Below are 23,281 nucleotides of genomic sequence, written 5' to 3' on the forward strand. Positions count from 1 at the left end.
GAGTGTAGTCGTGAGGTGGGAGGTTTAGTCGAGGCGAGGTTTGGCGAGTTGAGGTTTAAGTGTGAGGTGAGGTTTAGTTGAGGCGAGGTTTAATTGAATCAAGGGATTTAGTCGAGGAGAAAAATCAGATTCATTTCCAGGAAAACAAAATCCGAATTCCGATTTAAATCGGAAGAATATTATGGAATAATATAAACATAAGATTATTGGGATATCAGTACATGTGATTGAAGTTTACATCTTTGTGTGAAACATGAGGAGCTATGTAGTCTGTATTGTCACACTCAGAGCCTGTCGTCCCACACCCGCCTGGCGAAATAAAGACGTTACTGTATTACTAATTTTTGTGTTGTTATCTGTTTGAAACAAATCGGACTTTAACAAAAGGCAACCATGTATATGGCCTCCAAATAAAAGTTGTAACAATCAGCAACATGCGAGATGTCAGAACTGAAAATAAGCAAAGTCACTGGTTTGAAGAGATTACAAAGATAAGAAAAATTGGAATATAATGGATTGAAAATGAGAATAAAGGTTTTTAAACTAGAGCGTTTTGATTATATTATGTGATGACAGAAATCATGATAGTGTGTGTAAAGTAGACATCATAGAGATGACTTTAAAGTCATTGGTGCGATATTTAGGAATGGAAAGGTACTGGTAATCTAAAATCTTAAACTTTATTAGGAAGATTAAACATAGGCAAGTGATGTATGCCATGTATGCAAGGCAGAATAATGTTCTTCTCCATATTACGCACAAAATGATGGACTACATGCATATTAGATAGATGTTATTGTCTCTGAGAGTTCTATGTTCTACAGTGATTAGTTTCTGTTTGTTTCTGTGCCTGTCCAATGAAGCCATGGTTTTCCACAAGTTAGCATACTTCATTGTGTGTTAGTAATTGTTTTGAGTGTGAGCCAATGATAGAGTCATGAGCAGATTGGACAGCAAAGGTTTTCTGTGTGCAATTGTTAATTTGCAAGGATTTGGGTACTTTGGAAATGGCAGGTCTCTGTGAAAAACTGGGCTTCACTGATAGTGACAATACATTGCAAAGTGCTGGAGACCCATGTGAACTAGTTGGCTCCAGTAAGTCTGGACCTCTGAAGACCTATGAAGAAGCCCCGTGAAGCTTCTGCCCCTGTGACCCACCTGCCGCCACCAAGTCTGGGCTCCTAAAGTGTTTTTGTTGTGTTTCAGTACACTGACGCTTAATGCATTTTTGTGATTGGTTGGGGATGCTTTATGTTTCAACTTTGTTTCGCCAGCATTTGTGATTGATCTAAGAGAGGTTTAATTGATTGATTTGTAGGGGTTGCCTCCCCTCTGTACTTTTGCACCGTTATAGGCCTTTCTCACGGGGCGACTTGACGCAAGAGGTAACCAGAGTTGAACATCGTGGGAACCTCGTACGATAACCGTACGGCATTCGTGGACCACCGTGGCGCTAACGGCAGGTAATCGTGTAACTTGTTGACTCAGGAGAAAATTCAAGCAAGCTTGAATTTCTCCAAGAGTGACTTGTACACTTGTGGTTGAACATTGAAACATTATATGGACGTAGTGGCCAGTACGATATCCGTATTCACTCTTGCGTGTACCGTGGGAACTCCTGCGAACGGTGAACCCGGAAGCTGGACAGAGGGGACAGAAGGTGAGTAAAAATTGTCTTCTGTGGGATTGAATTTAAAAAATAAAGATTTGCATCCGCATATGGACATCAACTTATTCATGAGTTATGTTAATGAGATTCAAGAAAATAACTATAATCTTTAAAAGGGACTTTACTGAAAGGTCCCGCTTTTTTATGGTCCGTGAGAAATTTTTCACATGTACTTCTTTGAGAGAGACAGCTCGGAGTCCTTGCCGACTAGCGATCGATGCCTTTCCGAAGCAGGGTCCGGAACGCTACCAATCAATGTTCTCCAGAGACCCGTGTAAGGAGTGAACTGCACATGCTGGTTTAAACCGAAGACAGACACAAAAAGCTGGAGTAACTCAGCGAGTCAAGCAGCATCTCTGGAGAAAAATAGGTGATGTTTCGGGACGAGACACATCTTCAGACTCAACACAGAAAGCCAGTTTAAGTCTTGGGTTAAGTTCAGTCAGATGCGAGCTGGAATAATGCTATCTCAGCACTTCAAAGTAACATGTGCCACTGAAGAGTTTGCTAAATATTTAATATTTAAGTTGATGAATTCCAGTCCATTCTGGAAGTATACATTGAATGGTAAATAATATTTTGTTTTGACCGATTAGGATGTCTGAAGAAGGGTTCCGATTCGAATCGCCACCTATTCTTTTTCTCCAGAGATGCTGCCTGACCCGCTGACTTACTCCAGCTCTTTATGTTTTTCTTCCCAGATCTGACTTACCTGCTGAGTTACACCAACATTTTGTGTCCTTTTGTGTGTATTAACCAGCATCTGCAGTTCCTTTAGACATTACCTAACTTCAGATTTTAGAGATATAGCGCCGAAACAGGCCCTTCGGCCCACCGAGTCCGCGCCGACCACCTATTCTTATACACTCCAGGGACAATTTTACAATGTTACCGAAGCCGATTAACTTACAAACCTGTAATCTCTGGAGTGTGAGAGGAAACCGGTGCACTCGGAGAAAACCCACACGGTCACAGGGAGAACATACAAACTCCATACAGACTGCACCCATGGTCAGGATCGAACCCCGGTCTCTGGGGCTGTGAGGCAGCAACTCTACCACTGTGCCGCATGTAGTCAGATTTAATAAATTGCTGGTGTTGCTTCCAAAGACAGAGGCATTGATAATATTAGATCAGAATTGCATCTTTCCGCTAATAGTCAATTATTAGTCAATTAATAATAGAATCAATCATTGTTGGTGACATTTCACCTACGAATATCAGACTATTTTCGCAGAGGTAAGGGCCAATTAGGCATAGCAAAAGGTATGAACACTTTTAAACATTTTTTTCCGACTATTTTGTCAAATGCAAATACAGGGAGAATGATCAAAGTGCTCACATGGCTCACTCTGTTAGAAGCGTTCTGAGTTTAAATGTTCCATGTATTCCTTCTTAAAGTATAAATTTTTGTGTGGCCAGGGGTGCGATTGAGAACAGCTGGGAAAGGGCGGAGGGGGCATCACGAATAACAGCGTTTCCCTGGCCATATTATGGCCTATTCCCCAACCGTAACATTAATCAAGCTCTGTCTAACTCCGCCTTCACACCATCCCCCTGTGACATGGGTTAGTCATCGCTGGGCGGGCTGCGGGCCGAATGGCCTGCCAACGGGAGTCAGAGACTGACACTGAGATCCATTGTGCAGGAAGGAACTGCGGATGCTGGTTTTTACCGAAGATAGACACAAACGCCACCTGTTCATTTTCTCCAGATATGTTGCCTGACCCATTGAGTTACTCCAACATTTTGTGTCTGTGTTCATTATGAACATTGAATTATTTAATTTTAGGTAACTTACACTCTCTCACTCTCTCCCCCACCCACCCCCTCCTGCCGCCCCCCCCCCCCCCTCCCCCATGCAGTAAATGTCGGTTAACCAGTCCAAGGTTTGCAACGATGGTTCCCTCTTGGGATCACACTATCCCTAGCCAACAATTGGCCTATCAGGGAACCAAATATAGACATAAAGTGCTGGAGTGACTCAGTGGGTCAGGCAGCATCTCTGGAGGAAAGGGTTAGGCGACATTTCGGGTCGGGACCCCTCTTCAAAATACCCTGCTGAGGTCATCTGTTGTTGGCCCTGATTTGTCCCGGTCTTTTCTTGCTTCCAGTTCCCCCCTACAATCATCCCGAAGAAGTGTCCCGACCAAAAATGGAATCTATTCCTTTTCTCCAGAGATGCTGCTTGGCCCGCTGAGTTACTCCAGCATTTTGTGTCTAACTTGCTGATTCAGACAGTTTTTGATTATCAAGGATTCTGCGCTGACTCTTTACTCTGAAACACACGTTGGAAATTTAAACTTGGGCGCAACTAACATCGTCTAAGTAATGTGGCATCTTCCTGCAGTAAAGTCACGGCATTAGTACAGGCATGTCTCCAAATGAGCCAATTCAACCAAGGGAGGATATTTATAGTGTATGGAAAAAAAAGTGACATTATTTGTGCCACGTGATGATTTAACAACACTTCACAGTTCACAATGTTACTTCAAGATTTAACGGGAAAGCTCGGGAGACGGACAAGTCACTCGCACAAATAACAGAAATGCCGAGTACCGTGGGAACTCTTTATCTACCCCCCGTTATATCGTGTGATATCGTGCTAGACCACGACCACTTCACTCTGGTTACCTCTTGCGTCAAGTCGCCCCGTGAGAAAGGCCTATTAGCTTTCCCACCACTGTATAGCAGTATAAAAGGGAGGGTAATTCGTTAAGGCATGTCGGTTGTCTTTCCTTCTGTTCTGTTTTTGCAAGGCTGCTGAGAGCTCGAGTGAGTAGATCCGAGGCCAGCCAGTGGTGCTGTATACAAAGAAAGAAGGGTTTGGACTCCAGTGTTTGACTCAGTAGTTTTACTGAACCAGACTAGGGAGAGAGTATTAGATCCGGAATCAACACAATTAGCAAGGATGTGTTTCTATAAGTATCAGGCATGTAAAACAAAAACCACAAACTAGTATATTTTAACATTATAATAACCCTAATGTGAAAGCACATTCACTTGCAAATAGTAATAACACTTAATACTGTCAACATTTTAAAATGTTCTACAAAACTGGTATTCAACTTCAAAGTTGCAGAAAATATAAAACTGGAACCAATTGAGTAAAGGTTGGTTACTGTATTAGTCTATTCATATTATTCCACACACAAAGTAAACAGAATATAATTGCAGAAGGTCCCTGTTTATATGTGGAAAGGAAAGTGATCTCACAGTGAATAATATAATCTGATGGATTGTCCTGTTGACTAACTATAGGCTCGAGCTTGCAATTTTCTGCCTTTCCACATCTATCCAATACAATACTCCATGCAGCACTCTTGTGAGCTCAATATAAGCTTATCGTGCTTAAATTAGTTAGTCCAGAAGATGCAGTCTTGGCTACATGGGAAGTTAATGGTTCTATGAACTCATCATATCAAATGAAGATGAACCATTGCTCATGAACCTATGGGAGTAAGTGCTGTTAAGACCAAGTGCTGTTAAAAACAAGTCTTCACTTTCCCTGGTACTGAGATACGGTGTTGTTTTCATATCTGAGTATAATAGGGTGGGACACAATAATCAATTAAAAACAAAATTACATCCACAGTGATTTAAATTACAAATCGATGGACATATAATGAGAGATGAACAATCAAAATCTCCTTTCATGTCTAGCCTCTAACCTGTCACTGTTGGTGTAAATATTTTTAGCCAATAAAAGTTTAAAAAAACTAAGAATCAAATGAGACATATAATGGAAAATCAATTTATTAACATTCACTTTACACAACGGCTCATATTATTAATGAGCCCACTGTCATATTCTGAACCTCAGTTCTACCATTATCATTTTGTCTCGCTATTTTATCAATTAATTTTCTGAATGCCTCACCTCTGAACCTCCTGCTGTACACCATTCTTACGTCCCTGCATAATTATTCTTCAAAATCAAGGTAGATTTCACGTTCTTTTAACCAATATCTCAAACTCCATTGCCCAATATATTACACGTAGTTCATCTTTGATCAGTGTATCCCAAAATTTGCCATTTTCATATGACTACCTCTTTATTGTCCCCTTCTACTCTTTCCAACTCTGCTAGCAGCCCACAATGTATGTGTCAGCTGTTCACTAATGTTCCTTTGGTATTGTGAACTGAATTTTTGATTTTGTCAATATGTACCAACCAATTTAGTTGGAACACTTAACAGTAATTGTTTTCATAGGCAGAAGTGCTGGATGTACTCAACAGGCCAGAATCATTCTGAAGAAATTATTTAAATTGTTGTTCTTCTTTTGACACCTGCTGCCTGAGCTGCTGAGCATTTCCAGCATTTTCTGATTTTTATTTACAATTCCATCCTCTGTAGTTTTTTTAAACTTTCCAGTGGGTTTTATTTACCTTTCCCCTAAAATGTAAAAGAAAATGTTTGAAAGAAAGTACTCTATTATGAATACATTAATTGAAACTAGGATACTTACATCTGAACCTTTATCTTTATCCTGGAATGCTGTATCAATCGTCACGGGAGCAGCTTTTGGTTCATTTTCAGGTATAATTGATCGTTTTTCCTGCAAAAAGTAAATGGATAATTATTCTAATTATACAGGGCAGGCCAACAAATCAAATTAGCTGCATTTTGTGAAGAACAATTCACTATAATTTGCCTTTGTGCTTAAATTAGTGTTTACGCAAATAAAGAATAAATTGGGTTCACACAGTGGCTTATCACATTGTTTAAAGACATTTCAGAACACATTCAGACATTTAGGTGGCCTCAAGAATTGTTGAAACCCTTTCTTATCTCCAAATCATGGCATGAAAAGCTGTGGATACATTTGAGTTATCAGACAGCAATCTATGTAATTTATTCAAAGGATGATACCTTCAACAATGCAGAGACCTTCCCTGTGGAGATAGTTTGATTGAAAGATGTAGCATGAAAAAAAAAGGCCCTTTGGCCTGCCAAGTCCATGGCTACCATTAATCACCCATGCACACTAGATCTACGTTATCCCACTTACGTATCCATGCCATATATATTCAGAGCACTTTACAGCAGCCAATTAACCTACAAACCCGAATGTATTTAGGAGCGCCCGGAGGAAACCCATGTGGTCACAGGGAGAAATTGTAAACTCCACACAAAAATTAGGATTGAACCTAGGTCTCCGGCGCTGTTCGGAAGCAGCTCTATTACCTGCACCAATGTGCTGCTCCTCGAATTGTATTATGTTCTTAAGGAAAGGGCCTTGAACTTCATCAGCTGGGTAATAGATGTGTTACCCTTTCTTGGTTATATTTAAGGTTTCAGCTACAACAATACAGTCATTGCTAAACCTCCGACCATTGATCACCATTTCACATTAGTTCTATGTTATCCCACTTTAACATCCCCATCCTACATTCTAACAGCAATTTACAGTGGTCAATTAACCTACAACCCCGCACGTCTTTCGGATATGGGTGGAAACAGGAGCACCCGGAGGAAACCCAGAGGCTCACCAGCAGAACTTGCAAACACCACACAAGTCAGCACCCGAGGTCAGGATTGAACCCGAGTCTCTGGCATTGTGAGGCAGCAGCTCTACCAGCTGTGTCATAGAATTGCCCCCCAATTTCTTATTTTTATTGCATTTGCTGTACCATCGGATCATTAGATTATATGCTGTGAAATGTATGTTGATTATTCTTACTCATGTGAGCTATGTAATAAATAAGTCCCTCACCAACACAGGATTTCATTATAATTGTTAACTTTTACTGTCTACTTTCAGTCATTTTAAAGTTATCTTTCCAAACAATCTTGAAATGAAAGCCATTAACATTTAAAATATAAAAATAATTAAATAAAAAGCAAACCACATTTATTGAGGCAGCAGCTGGTAGAGTTGCTGCCTCACCTGCTGAGTTTCTCTAGCATTTTTGTCTACCTCCGATTTTTTCAGCATCTGCAGTTCCTCCTTAAACTCATTGACAATGATAATGTATTCTGTTATATTTTCTGTTCTTTAGTGCTGCATCAGGTGTGTATGGATGAGGCTGGTAATATTTCCCAACACACCATATGTCGGCACACAGAGTGTTAGGATGCAATTTACGCCAATGATTCTGCACACGGAGATCCACGTTGCAGAGAGAAGTCTAGACATTCCTTTCATTTTAATTTCAGAAATCTTTTACATTGAGACATTTCTGCTGCTCAGTCTACGCACAAGCATTGTGACTGGGGAGATCAGATGGGAAAAATAACTGGGGTTTCAAATCTGACAGTATTACGAGTCTGATTTACATTAAGCCGATTTCCAGTTCAATGTCCAAATCTTGTAATCAGATTGAAAACATAATGAGGAAATTCCTATAATTTGTGGAGAATGAAAGTATAATTTAAAAAAATTGCAGTCAAAATAAATATGATACAAACAACAGAATGCCAGTGCACTGCTTGACGAGAACTGAATTTTAATATTCCATGTTATAGGGAGAAAATGTAGTGTGAGAGACCGTGCTCTACACATTCGTCCCGTCAGAGGCTGTGATCCCAATGTTAATTAATGACTTTTCAGGCCTGAGACTTTACAATGCAGAAATTCTTCCTGATTGTAATGTTTCAATAGCAATTTAAGGCAAATAAGGACATAATAAGGCAGCATTCTGTGCTTTTTGCTTTTAACATTGCATTCCTGTTAAATTTTGTTCAAATATAGTGGGCATTAAAAGTACCAAGTCTTCCTGTTAATGGTGTAAGATTGCTTAAAGGTAAGTGGTGAGAAAAATTTGATAGTCAAACCTGTCTTAGGAATCATGTATCCTCGAGGTCTAATTAACATGAGAGATAACACCCACTGATAACATCTGTCTTTAATTTGTGTACTAGGCATGTCTCTAATATTTATTTCATTCCGCATACATGTTTTTCCTCTACTTGCTAAATTTTTGTAAGGTGTCCTTGAGACTCTTGAAAGGCGCCCATAAATAAAATGTATTATTATTATTATTACTGACAAGTAAGCATGCATCACCTTTGTGCTACCAGTGAATTTGTATGCCAAGATTTGGCTCTCAAACAGGTGAACAGATTAGAAATGATAGATCACAGGCTTGTTGTTATCAAGTGAGAAACTCCAGTTAAAATAACCTCAAATGCAGAAGTTAATCTAAACGAAAATCAGCAAATAACCCTACAGATGCTGGAAATCTGAAATATAAACAGGACATGTGGAAAACTCTTTGCAGAACATGCAGCCTCTGTGGAAGAGAAACTGTTGATGTTTCAGGTCCTATACCCAAACTGGTAAAGAGCGATATCGTTAGTTTTAGAAAGAGAAGGAGGGAGGTGGACGGTAGAACACACCAAATATCTCTGATAGGTGGAGACCAGGTGACCTAATGTGGTCATTAAGGAGCAGTTAAGATCAAGTTCAGCTTCCAAGTCTGTAATCTCAATATAACTAAGTCTTCATCTTGTTTGTGCCCACGATGTGTCAATCTGGTTTTCCTATCTTCTTCCAAACGCTGGGCCATAGACTTCCTATTTTCACACATCATACTCACATTTTTCCCCTTGTGGTGATAAACATCTTCCCGTCACATTTCCACATATATTCCACATATATTTCCCAAGGTACAGCATTTAAAAAATACCGAAAACCAAGTTTTTAAACGGAAAATCTTTCAACCTGCTTCCAATGTGACGTCACAATGGCCCTCAATGTGGGCGGGCACCAGCTTCGAGTGACGTCAGGGGGAGGGCCGAATTCAAATAGGGGGGTTGCACGGAAGATTATAAGGTCAAAGGGTGCACCTTGTAAAAACCGTGAAACATCACTGCTGCTCATGGACAGAAAGAAGATACAGATGGTTTTCGTCATTGACTTGCGAAAGAGCAGGGTGCCGGTAGATTGAGGGCAAGTCCCAGCCCACGACTGCCTGAGGCTGGAGGGTGACTGAGTGCTCTGAACCCGAGCACCAAGGGACTCTCAGACACCGGGTGTAAGTGGCGGAAGGAGCGGATCCCTCGGGACAGCCCCACTCTCCCCCCTGAGTCAGCACTCCACCACCGCCCTCCACCTTCCGCCCCTTCTCCAGGCAGCGGACACACGGCGACACAAAACCCGGCAACGTCCCCATCAGCTGCAGCAGAGTTGCAGACAGTCTGGTCCCTCTGCCCACCCAGAGTCACTGACCGTGCTGCACCGGCACCGGACCCCGACCCCCACACTGGGGTGATTCACCACCCCCTCCAACCTCCACCCCCACACGGAGTGATTCACCCCCCCGACCCCTGGACCCCGACCCACACTCGGGGTGATTCACCCCCCACAACCCTGACCCCCACACGGGGTGATTCACCCCCCCCAATCCCCACTCCCACACGGAGTAATTCACCCCCCTCGACCCTCGACCCCCACATGGGGTCATTCACCCCCGACCCCCGACCCCCACACGGGGCGATTCATCCCACCCCCAGACCCCGACCGCCACATTTTTTCACTGTGCCGAGGATCGGGGGGGGGGGGGGGAGAGGAGAGGGGGTGAGAGAGGGGAGAGGAGAGAGAAAGTGGTGGAATATTGTGTTGGAGGAATGGGTTGCGTTGGGGGAACAGGTGAGTGATGGAATATTGCGTTGGTCTAGCATGATATAATAGCTATGCTGTGGGATATGTGCAGCAAGTATTAGTGTGAATGGAGTGGTGAATTAAAGATGCAGAAGGTCGGTCGGGGTCACCCCTGCAAACTGACCACAGGTACCAATCTGTCTTTTGTTTCTCCAATATAAAGGAAGCCACTGTGATTTCTGAATGCAGCACACTATATTGGAAGACGTGCAAGTGAATTTTACTTCGGAGTCACGTGAGTGTCTACGTGAAGACCCCGCCAGCGACGAACGGGATTACGAGCTGCTCCCACAACAAGTTTAAAACGGGACCTCCAGGTAAGTAAACTTACTCTGAGGTCGTGTGTTTTCGAACCCTTGTTCTGGTTTACTCACACAGGATCATGAACAAGGGAAAACAACTGAGGAAGGTCGTACCCTGTTCGACTGCAATGGAACAGGAGGGTTCCATCAGTGGGGGGCGAGCGGCGGCACCTGGACCACACACGCTGCGGTCCACAGTCACTGACAACATTTCCGAGCCGAACCCAGCGCCGCTAGCACAGCTCGAGCAACAGCAGCGGGCTGGAGGTAAGGCAAAACGGAAGTCGGACCGGCCGGTTTACTCAGACGAGTCCGGTGCGGAAGACTCACCGCCCGAGAGCGGCAAAGGTGGCCATTTGAGCCGGATGGAAAGGCTCATGGAGCAAATACTCCAGCGAGACTTGCTCCGGGAGATGGGGCAAGCTCCCCAAGGGAGCACAAGTACTCCTGCTCCAGTGCAGTATCAAGCACTGGCCATCGCATCTCCCTCAGCAGAGGGGAGCGTTGGCGACCAGGACTGGGCTGGTCAAGAACAGGGTTTACTGGCTGAAGAAACCGGGAGTTTGGGGTACAGGATCAGGATTGGGGTACAGGATCAGGAAGAGCTGCTGGGAGTGGTAAACCGGTACGCGGCAACACCGCGAGCGGGGCGGCCGTTACAGCCTAAACTGGTGGCCAGCATTGACTACTTGTCCTTAAAACCACTACAAGAACAGGTAGTCAATGAGGTGTTGGACTTCTACACGCCTCCTGAAAATTGCATTTCACTCAATGTGCCTGCCGTTAATCGTCAAATCTGGGGGTACATTGGGCAGGGTATCAGAACTCAAGAATTAAAACTGCAAAAGATATTAAAGCGGAGGTTCACAAAATTGCTGGGGAAACTCAGCGGGTGCAGCAGCATCTATGGAACGAAGGAAATAGGTGACGTTTTGGGCCGAAACCCTTCTTCAGACTGATGGGGGGTGGGGGGGGGGGGAGAAAGAAGGAAAAGGGGAGGAGGAGGAGGAGCCCGAGGGCGGGCGGATGGGAGGGTGGGAGGAGACAGCTAGAGGGTAAAGGAAGGGGAGGAGACAGCAAGTGCTAGCAAAATTGGGAGAATTCAATGTTAATGCCATACGGACGCAAGGTCCCCAGACGGAATATGAGGTGCTGTTCCTCCAATTTCCGCTGTTGCTCACTCTGGCAATGGAGGAGACCCAGGACAGAGAGGTCGGATTGGGAATGGGAGGGGGAGTTGAAGTGCTGAGCCACCGGGAGTTCAGGTAGGTTATTGCGGACTGAGCGGAGGTGTTCGGCGAAACGATCGCCCAACCTACGCTTGGTCTCCCCGATGTAAATCAGCTGACATCTAGAGCAGCGGATGCAATAGATGAGGTTGGAGGAGATACAGGTGAACCTTTGTCGCACCTGGAACGACTGCTTGGGTCCTTGAATGGAGTCGAGGGGGGAGGTGAAGGGACAGGTGTTGCATTTCTTGCGGTTGCAACGGAAAGTGCCCGGGGAGGGGGTGGTGCGGGAGGGAAGGGAAGAATTGACGAGGGAGTTGCGGAGGGAGCGGTCTTTGCGGAAGGCAGACAAAGATATTAAAGCTCCTGACGTCGGCTATCACCCCATATGCTCGTTCCGTGGACGGGGTAGACATGACAACAAACCAACAAGACACCCTGGCTCTACTGTGCAACACACAGTATGAGATTAACAAACTCCAGAAGGAGGCCATAAGACCTGCCCTCAATTCAAAATTCGCAGGACTGTGTAGAACGCCGACCTCAGAACCACAGATCCTGCTATTTGGCAAGGACTTGCCAAAGCAAGTCAAAGATTTGGACGAAGAATCCAAGGCATTTGGCCTCATGAGGGCAGGACCCGGAACGAGCAGAACCACGCAACCCAGGCGGCAGTACACCATCGCATCCACCAGTAGGCGTCTACTTCATGGTACTGGTGAAAGCTCGGGGCCTGCATACCATCCCTGGAAGTCTTTTTTAGGACAGGGCCCAGAGCGGGCCCCATGGGAAATGCGCCACCCCCCAACAGCACCACCCTGACAGACAAGGAACCAGAAACCGAAGAAATGAATACACCACCAATAGCAATGGAGGTAGGTGGGTCTGGTTCCTACCAGTACATAAAAAGTGGGGGGATTGTGCTAACAGGGAGGAGACTACACTTGTTTATGGAAGCATGGAGGACTATCACACTTGATAGTTATATACTTAACAGTATTCAAGGATATAAAATTGAATTCATTCAAGAAAACATGCCACCAGTTCAGCATGCACCCCAAAGGGGTTTTACCCTCTCACTAAAAGAAAAACGTGAGGGACAAGCAGAACTGGTGAGGTTACATACAAAGGGTATCATAGAGAAATCTAAACATGAACCTTTGGAATTTGTGTCAAATATATTTACTAAAACCAAAAAAGATGGTGGATGTCGCATCATCATTGATTTAACCACATTGAATACTTTTGTTAGGTATATACACTTTAAAATGGAAACATTTGTAACTGCCAAACAATTGATTTCCAAAGGATACTTTATGGCAAGCATCGACTTAAAAGATGCATACTATTCAGTACGCATTCATAAGGATCATCGTACTGGATGGGGCAACTATGGCAGTACAAATCGTTGCCTAATGGCCTAACATCAGCCCCAAGATTGTTTACCAAGATATTAAAACCAGCCTTGGCAATATTAAGAAAACAAAAACATATTGTCATGGCATATCTTGATGATATTCTGATGATAGGCAAAACCATGGAATTAGCTAATTCAGCAGTATTAACTACGAAACATTTATTTGAAACCTTGGGCTTTGTCATACATCCAGATAAATCTAAGTTGACGCCATCCACAACTATGGACTATCTGGGATTCACAATTAACTCAGTCCACATGTCTGTAACGTTGCCAAAAGAAAAATCAGCAGAATTGGCACAAACCTGTAACATATTAATGGTTAACAATCGACCAACCATTCGACAAGTGGCAAGAGTAATTGGGAAATTGGTAGCAGCATTTCCAGCTACCCAGTTTGGACCTTTGCATTATCAGAACTTACAAAGAGCAAAGATGCAAGCGTTAAAACAACATGCAGGTCACTTTCACCGAACCATGAAATTGTCCATTGAAGCAATATCAGAGTTACAATGGTGGAAAGAGAACATTTGGCATAGTTTCAGTCCCATCATTATCAATAACCCAACATTAACTATACAAACAGATGCCAGTGCTCAAGGCTGGGGAGCAACTAACACCATATCCAGTACAGGTGATAGATGGACTAATCTAGAATCATCACTACTACAGATACTGGGCATAAATTATTTGGAAATGTTGGGTGCGTTCTATGGTTTAAAAGCATATTGTACAAATATGCACCATTTGCATGTTCGTTTGCAGATTGACAATACCACAGTGGTGGCCTATATTAACCATATGGGCAGGATAAAATCGATATGTGATAATTTGGTCAACACAATCTGGCAATGGTGTGTCGACAAACATATTTGGCTATCAGCAACTTACCTACCAGGTAAGCTAAATACAGTGGCAGACACCAGGTCACGCAAATTCAATGATAACACCGAATGGATGTTAAACCCCAAAGTATTTGCTGAAATTACAAAGCAATATGGAAAACCAGATATCGATCTCTTTTCATCCCGACTGAATCACCAGGTACCAATGTATGTCGCTTGGGAACCAGACCCTGAGGCAGCAGCGATCCTTGACAGGGTCGTTGAAACACCCATGACCATTCCCAGCAGACCAGATCTACTGATTCACCCTGTGTCAGGCGAAAGTCACCCATGCCATGACAGAATAAACCTACTGGGTTGCAGATTCTAAAAATAACTTTGCTGGACCTGGGATCGTCTAACAACCATGGACACGATGACAGCATCTCACAGACTTTCCACCAAGAAACAATACCTCTCGAGTATAAGAAAATGGGAAACATACTGCTCGAGAACAGGGGCAACCTACTGATCAACCACCATAACTAATGTACTGGAGTTCCTGGCCAGCCTTCACCATGATGAAGGTCTGGAGCTATAGCGCTATCAATTGTGCTAGAAGTGCACTGTCGGCCTACCTAAGACAGGCACCAGGACAACAGGTCATAGGGTCTCATCCGCTGGTGGCCAAATTAATGAGAGGGATCATCAATTCTAACCCCCCTAGACCTAGGTACACCAAGATCTGGGATGTCAGCGTTGTCCTGACATACCTAAGGGGATGGCCACCAGCCAGATCCCTCACTCTGGAACAGCTAACCCTGAAAACGGCTATGCTGATGGCGTTAGCCTCAGCACAAAGGGTCCAGTCCCTTTACCTACTCAGACTGGACAATATGGTCGTAACATCAGACCAAATAACATTCACCATTCAGGAGCTGGTAAAACAGAGCAGGCCAGGAACTTCAGGACTCATTATGGAATTCCGGGCTTACCCACCTGACCCCCGTTTATGTGTCATGACTCACCTTCTACTATACATCAACATAACCTAAATTCCCGAGGGAGAGAAAAAGCACTATGGGTCAGCCACAAAAAGCCACATGGTCGGGTGTCGAGTCAAACCATCTCTAGATGGCTCAAACAGGTACTGGGAGCTGCTGGAGTGGATACTGATATTTACACATCTCACTCCAGCAGGGCAGCATCCACGTCGGCGGCTAAAAGAATGGACGTGCCATTAGACCACATCCTGGCAACAGCGGGGTGGTCCATGGAAAGAACTTTTCAAACGTTCTACAACAAGCCATTAGCAAAACCTGTTTTATTTGCAGAGAGTATTTTAGACTCTGCAAATATATAATTTAAGCCTGGGGGAGCATTATTTTCTTTGTTATTGTTTTCAAATAAATACCATTATTGTTTTATAAATAGATTCATGTTTGATTACGATAACATACTTCCTCCCTTGGATGACTTCGGCAGCGAGTGAAGTATGAACTGTTACACGGTTTGAAATCACAGAGCTTTAAAATCTTCACGTAGTCACTCACGTGACTCCGAAGTAAAATGGTAAGATTAAAAGAGAACTTACCAGTTTGAAGTTTGATCTTTATTTTATGAGGAGTTACGATGAGGGATTACGTGCCCTCCGCTCCCACCCTCAATTATAAAGGTCAACTGGTATCTTTGTTCTGCTTATCTTTACTATGTTTATTTCAGTCATTGTGTTGTTTTCTGTGATTCCACACCGCTGCTTTAAAGTGTGTCGCGCATGCGTGCTGGCGGGGTCTTCACGTAATCCCTCATCGTAACTCCTCATAAAATAAAGATCAAACTTCAAACTGGTTAGTTCTCATTTAATCTTACTATTAATGCATCACCTGGAAAGATCCCAAACATGGAGATACAAGGAACTGCAGATGCTGGAATATTTTGCAAAACACAAAGTGCTGGAGGAACTCCGCTGGTCAGGCATCTGCGGAAGGATTGGATAGTGACATTTCAGGTCGAGATCCTTATCCGGACTCCAGACGAGTCCTGACCCGGGAAACGTCACCTGTCCATTCCCTCTACAGATGCTTCCTGACCTGCTTAGTTCCTCCAACAATTTGTGTTTTGCTCAAGACCCTGACCTTTTTGCCTGCGGCCTCATACACTGTTACAATGAGGCTCAACACAAACCTGAGGAAGAACACCTCGTTTTGGATCTGGGCACAGTGCAGCCTGCAGCCCTCAATGTTATATTCTTCAACTTTATATAAAGAACTCTTTATTTTGGTTTGTATTGTTGGCTATTTCTACCTGCCCTCACTTTGGCTCAGACTTTTTTATATATATATATATATACATATATATACTCTGGCCTGCAATTTCTCTCTCCTTGATCGAAGGAATCAGCGTGGGTGCCTCTACCTGTAAAGTCACTGACTATTCATAGGTCTCGTCACTGCTAGCTAGAAATAGAGCAGTGCCTTTACAGACCCAGGAAATGGAAAGGAGATTTGGCTAAACCCTGCAATGGTTTTGGCATTGTTAATTGGGTCATTACCACCCACAACTAGCACACATCCATCTCTATCCAGACTAAGACAATGATAATCTATAATACCAAGAAATGTGCTGCCCAATGTCACTTCACTGGTGTACTTGTTGGAAATTTTCATCCACTTCTCTGTCGAATTGTAGTGACAAATTATGGCTATCCTATTTCACCACTGTTGAAAATGTGAGATAAGCCATTGATCATTCTCAATTAAACTTTCAGACAGCAAATTGCTGTTCTTCCTCTGTACTACCATTTGCTTGTCCTTCTCTGAGAACTGTAACTCAGTCGTCAGTGCCACTCCGAATTGTGCACACATTGTGTCAGTGGTGAGTATGAGGCAGAGAATGGTGTGATGATGACTTACTTAGAACATAAAACAGAACACAGGAACAGGACCTTTAGCCCACAATGTCTGTGCTGAACATACTGTAACGCCCCAGTTTAAACTAATTTCCTCTGCTTACTCATGATCCAAATCCCTCCATCCCCTGTATATCTATGTGCCTATCTAAAAGCCTCTTAAACGCCACTATTACCTGTTCCAACCATCACCCCGAGCAGTTGTTCCAGGCATCCACCACTCTCTGCATAAAATTCTTTGCCCCACACATCTCCTTTGAACTTTCTCCCTCTGACCTAAAGCTACATTATGCCTGGTTGCCATAAAGCAGTGCAAATGCGAGCATTTCAAAAGCTTTGAATATACTTTTGGTGTGTATGTTTGGATGAAAGCCTGTGGGAAAACACAGGAAGGCATTGATTCATCCCATTATCTCAGATCTTCTATTTCGATCCACATTTGGATCGAGGTCTTTTAGTGTTGCACAAAACAGACGCTATAGATGACTCTTCCCTCGGAGGAGGTCGTGGGTGGAATCCTCCTGAATGTCTCTTTTGTCTCAATGCATACAATCCATACGTTCCCATGTGCTAGCTGGATCCCTTCCATGAGACAGAAAGAGAATCTTCACAACTCCTTTACTTCTGTTTATGTCAAATGTTGAAATTTCATGTCATCGATGTCGAAATTTCCTGTCATCCCATCAATTTGGGCAAAACATCAGTGAGGTACTAATCCTTGTTGATGCATCCAATCCTTGTTGATGCATCCAAAAAATGGTAAGTATTTTTGCATAGATTTTTACAAAGTTAAGGATTATGAAACCCAAATGTGAGGTAACAGCAAAATGAAAGAATAATCAAATATAGTTTTAGATTTTCTAGGTATCAGCAATGAATTACATAAAATTGAACTAACATGACTGACAAGAAAGTAAATTCAATTACTGTATCTACTGGGGATCTTAATAACATTCTCAGACACAAGTATCTTTATTGCCACAAGCTAACTTTAACTCAAATTCTTTATCTTTTTGTCAGCTACTAGTACATTTATTCTCAATAGACAGATGAATCAAAAATATATATAATTTACAGCATCATCACATTAGCACACTCAGCATCCGTGCATTGATTTTGAGTCCAAAATCCTCATTTGCAATGTGGAGTTGGTGTTGGAAACACTTCTCCTCCAGCGGTCCCCAGCACAAAAGATGCCAATTTGTTTAATTCCATGTGATATCAAGGAACAGCTAAAGGAACAGCTATCCATAGGATACCGCAAGGCCTTTACGTCTTGACCACATCCGGACTGTTCACCCACTTCCATCCGACTCTCAGATAATCCAAGCAACCAAGTAGCCCAATTTATGTGATTGCATAAATATAATGCTTGCAGAATTTAAACTATTAGAGGATTAAATCAACTTGCAGATGGCTTTGGGTAAACCTTCAGACAAAAAGTAGAAAGGTCTGAAGCCTTTGGTCATTGATTCTCCTGCAATAAAGCAATTTTCTCTGCCTACCTGATCAACCCCCCACTCATTTTTAAGACAATGATTAAGGCTTTGTATTGTAATATTGTATATCAATTTCTCCAAAGGCTTCACCCTTCTGGCAATAGAAAATGCAAAATGAGATTCTACACCACTATTGGGGTAAATATGCCATAGATGGTTTTCCAATACTGTATGTCTTAAATTGTGTTTCACTTATTTGGGAACTTAAAAATATAACACAATCTCCCAAAATGTCAAAAGGTGCAAGCACTTACCTTGAATATATGGTTGTTGTAGAATCGATCCTCTAATTGTGCTGCCCAATCTGCAGGGTCCATACCAGTGGCTGCATTGAATAGAAGGTGGTCGGGAGAGGAGAGAAAAGAGAATTACATTCTGAAGATTAATATGGAAATAAATATGAGGAGTGCATTCAGTTGAAAATAGTGCAACAACTTTTATTCCTTCATTATTTTCTGAACTTACAAAATATTTTACTTTTTAATCGTATGGCTTTTCTTCTTACAAGATTTAGTGCAGCAAGGCATACAATTGCAAGTGCTGGAAGATTAATATTTTACTTGACTTCAATGTAAATATGAATAATTGTGTATCATGTGGTTGCATTATGCAAGTTGAACAATGTGACTAAACACTGCACATTGTTGGTTAGATGCCAGTGTTGTAACACTGCTAGAACAGATTAACTAGAGGTGCTGTTAATTCTCCAGTACATCTCTGGAATTATAGTCAGGAGGTTGTCTGGTCCTATCGTGATGAAGAGAAGGATATTTTTGGAACCTCCTCCTTCAGCACCAGAGCAGAGGTGTGCTACCTCATCCATACATGAGCAGCTCATCCAGTTAAGAACCACCATTCACAACTGGGACTGCATAGTTTGATCTGATACGTCCGGAATAAAATAAATTAGTATTAGGAATTACAAACATGAATTTTATAGATGATCATTCAAAAACTCTATCATTCACTGTTGTTCTTCTTCAGTCTGCCACCCTGTGGAGCAGAGGGACCTAGGAGTACAGATGCAAAGTTATTTGAAAGTGGCGTCACAGGTGGATAGGGTGGTCAAGTATGTTTTCGGCACATTGGCCTTCATCGGTCAGAGGACTGAGTATAGACGTTGGGAGGTTATATTACAGTTATACGAGGCTTTGGTGAGACCACATGTAGAGTATTGTGTTCAGTTTTGGTCACCATGCTATCGGAACGATATTCACAAGCTTGAAAGGGTTCAGAAAAGATTTACCAGGATGTTGCAAGGACTTGAGGGACTGAGCTATAGGGAGAGATTGAACAACCTAGGGCTTTATTCCTTGGAAAGCAGGAGGATGAGGGATCTGCACAGTGGCGCAGTGATAGTGTTGCTTCCTTACAGTGAATGCAACGCCGGAGACCTAGGTTCGATCCCGACTTCAGGTGCTTGGCTGTATGGAGTTCTCCCTGCGTGGGTTCTAACCCAACACTGGCATCTAACCGTGGGTTTTCTTCGAGATCTTCGGTTTCCTCCCACACTCCAAAGGTGTACAGGTATGTAGGTTAATTGGCTTGATAAATGTAAAAATTGTCCCTAGTGGGTGTAGGATAGTGTTAATATGTGGGGATCGCTGGTCGGATGTGGGCCGAAATGCCTGTTTCCGCGCTGTATCTCTAAATTAAACTAAACTAAACTTATAGAGGTGTATAAAATCATGAGAGGAATAGATCAGGGAAATGCACAGAATATTTTGTACAGAGTAGGGGAATCGGGAACCAGAGGACATAGTTTTAGGGTGAGGGGAGAAAGATTGAAAGGGAACTTGAGTGATAACGTTTTTACACAAAGGGTGATGATTGTATAGTGCATGCTGCCAGAGATAGTTGATGCAAGTACTATCGCAACGTTTAAGCTATATTTAGAAAGGTGCATGGATAGGACAGGCGGGATATTGGCCAAAAGCAGGCAGGTGGAACTAGTGTAGATGGGGTGTTGGTCGGCATGAGCAAGTTGGGCTGAAGGGCCTGTTTCCACGCTCTATGACTCTATCCTTGCCTGCTCTGACTTATATGTATCTCCAGGCCCAACAAAGTAGTACTGATTGTGGGTACTGATTGTGGATGATCAGCCAGGATCACATTGAATAGCTGTGCTGGCTTGAAGGGCAAAATGGCCTACTCCTCCCACCTATTGTCTATTGTCTATTAATTGTCCTCTTCAGGTCAGAGACAAGTAGAAATGGACATTAAATTATGTGATTTTGTTAACCAGTATGTAAATAAAAATGGTTCTGTAAGGACTTCTAAGAAGGCTGCCGACCCAAACATCACCTATTCGTATTCTCCAGAGATGCTGCCTGACCTGCTGAGTTACTCCAGCACTTTGTGTCTTTTTTTGTAAACCAGCATGTTATAGGAGCAGAATTAGGCCATTCAGCCCATCAAGTCTACTCCAACATTCAAACACGGCTGATCAATCTTTCCCTCTTGTTCCTTGAGTCTCCACTAATACTGTCATGGAAGATACATCTTAAATTGATAGAATGATGAGGATGAGGTCAAGTGAGTTAATCGCTCATTGGTTAATTCATCACCTGCCACAGACCCAGTCTGGTAATTATTTTCAGGGCTCAGCCAACTCGATTAATGTTGGTGACACTGAGGCACTCTAGGTTGTGGGCATTTCAACCCTTTATACCTTAGGTGCTTCTTCCATGTGTATTCAACATGGGCATGTGTTCATTCATCCCTTTTGACATGCCACAAGACTTAATGGTAAAGGCATGAAGCATATTTTATCTCTCGCTCCATGATATTAAAATAAACTTCACTCTCCCTTTTGACAAGAACCTAGAAAGCAATCATGCAACCAGCCCTATGATACTGTCCAGAAATTGAGTCCAGAAATAGATCATGCAGTCCAGAACCTGTGACACAGAACTTGAACGATGGGAGTTTGCGAAGAAGCAAATCTCAGAACATAGGGGTGAGATGGTGAAGGCAACAGCAGTGTGGAATATCAGCTAGAGCTGAAGCTGGAAGAAATAGTAGTGAACTGTAAAGCCACAAACATAGAGAGGACAGAGGACGTGAAGGTATCAGGATGCAAAGGCAAAGATCTTTGAATTAGGAGATTGGAAGACAATGTAGGTCAGAGAGTTTAAGGCATAGGAATAATTTGAGTTACCGATTCTCTTTTTGAGCAGATCATCAAAATAGGCGGCAGCGAACCCTACGATGTCAGCTGGCTGATCCCTCAGCACCTCTCTGGACAGCCCCTCCAACAAGTTCCCAAAGCCACGGGGAATTCGGAGAGTGGTGTTGGAAAATGGTACTGACATACTGGTACAAGCTCTGAGACCAATATACAATATCCAACCCACTGCTAATTAAAACGCGAACCTGAATATTAGCCTTAGCTTGTTATTCCTCAGAAAACTGTTGGGCCAACTATGTAATCTCTCGTCATAGGCCTCTCTATCCCAGGAATCTCCTCTTTCTGACCCAGGTTTTCTTCCTCCCTTTCTCACGCCTCTTCTACCTATCCCAGAGCTCTACCTCTTCGTCCCAGATATCTCCTCTCCCACGTCTAGGGCTTTTCCTGTCCCTGTCCTAGGTATCTTCTCTGTCTAGACCTTTGTATCAATTACTGTTCTTTCCCCAGTCCCTCCCTCTTTCTATACCTATCCTAAGTCTTTCTCTCCCTCTGTCCCAGGTTTTTCCCTCTTCCTTCCTTATCCTTATGCGTGTCTCGTCTCGGGTCTGCCTCTCTGTCCCAGATCTCTCCCAATCTCGTCTCTCCCTTTATCCCAGGTCTCTCCCTCTCTCCCAGGTCTCTCTCAGGTATCTCTCTCAGGTCTACCCTTCTCTCTCTCCCAGGTCTCTCTCTCTCCCAGGTCTCTCTGTTTCTCCCAGGTCACTCTCCCTCTCCCAGGTCTACCCCTTTATCTCAGATCTCTCCCTCTCTCCCAGGTCTACGCCTCTATTCCAGGTCTTTCTCCCTCTCTCCCAGGTCTCTCTCTCTCTCCAGGGTCTCTCTCTCTCTCTCCAGGGTCTCTCTCCCTCTCTCAGGTCTCTCCCTTTATCCCAGCTCTACCCCTCTCTAGCCAGGTATCCCCTCTCTAGCCAGGTCTACCCCTCTCTAGCCAGGTCTACCACTCTATAGCCAGGTCTACCCCTCTCTCCCAGCTGTATCCCTCTCTAGCAAGGTCTCTCCCTTTATCCCAGCTCCTCTCTCCCAGCTCTACCCCTCTCTAGCCAGGTCTACCCCTCTCTAGCCAGGTCTACCCCTCTCTCCCAGGTCTCTCCCTCTCTCCCAGGTCTACCCCCTCTCTCCCAGGTCTCTCCCTCTCTAGCCAGTTCTACCCCTCTCTAGCCAGGTCTCTCCCTCTCTCCCAGGTCTACCCCTCTCTAGCCAGGTCTCTCCCTCTCTCCCAGGTCTACCCCTCTCTCCCAGGTCTCCCCCTCTCTCCCAGCTCTACCCCTCTCTCCCAGGTCTCTCCCTCTCTAGCCAGTTCTACCCCTCTCTAGCCAGCTCTACCCCTCTCTAGCCAATTCTACCCCTCTCTCCCAGGCCTCTCCCTCTCTCCCAGGTCGCTCCCTCTCTCCCAGGTCTCTCCCAGTTCTACCCCTCTCTCCCAGTTTTACCCCTCTCTCCCAGGTCTCTCCCTCTCTCCCAGTTCTACCCCTCTGTCCCAGTTCTACCCCTCTCTCCCAGGTCTACCCCTCTCTCCCAGCTCTACCCCTCTCTCCCAGGTCTACCCCTCTCTCCCAGGTCTACCCCTCTCTCCCGCCGCCGCTCCCGGCTCCCCGCTGTGTGTCCTCGACCCGCCCGCCGTTGCTAGGCCCCGCTG

At 43.8% G+C, this 23,281-nt stretch overlaps 1 protein-coding gene across 1 annotated transcript in view; it reads right to left on the bottom strand.

The window, feature by feature from the left end:
- spa17 (sperm autoantigenic protein 17) overlaps positions 1 to 22,293 on the bottom strand; it is a 45,716-nt gene extending 23,423 nt beyond the window's left edge. Inside the window, exons 1-3 of the mRNA XM_033049681.1 lie at positions 21,616 to 22,293; positions 18,710 to 18,780; positions 6,140 to 6,229 (exon numbers count right to left, since the gene is read on the bottom strand). Of these exons, the coding sequence (XP_032905572.1) occupies positions 6,140 to 6,229; positions 18,710 to 18,780; positions 21,616 to 21,769 (315 nt within the window). The 5' untranslated portion in view covers positions 21,770 to 22,293. The remainder of the gene's footprint in view (positions 1 to 6,139; positions 6,230 to 18,709; positions 18,781 to 21,615) is intronic.
- Between the last annotated feature and the right edge of the window lie 988 nt (positions 22,294 to 23,281).

The sequence above is a fragment of the Amblyraja radiata genome, chromosome 33, assembly GCF_010909765.2.
Source record: "Amblyraja radiata isolate CabotCenter1 chromosome 33, sAmbRad1.1.pri, whole genome shotgun sequence".
NCBI classification, from domain to species: Eukaryota; Metazoa; Chordata; class Chondrichthyes; order Rajiformes; family Rajidae; genus Amblyraja; species Amblyraja radiata.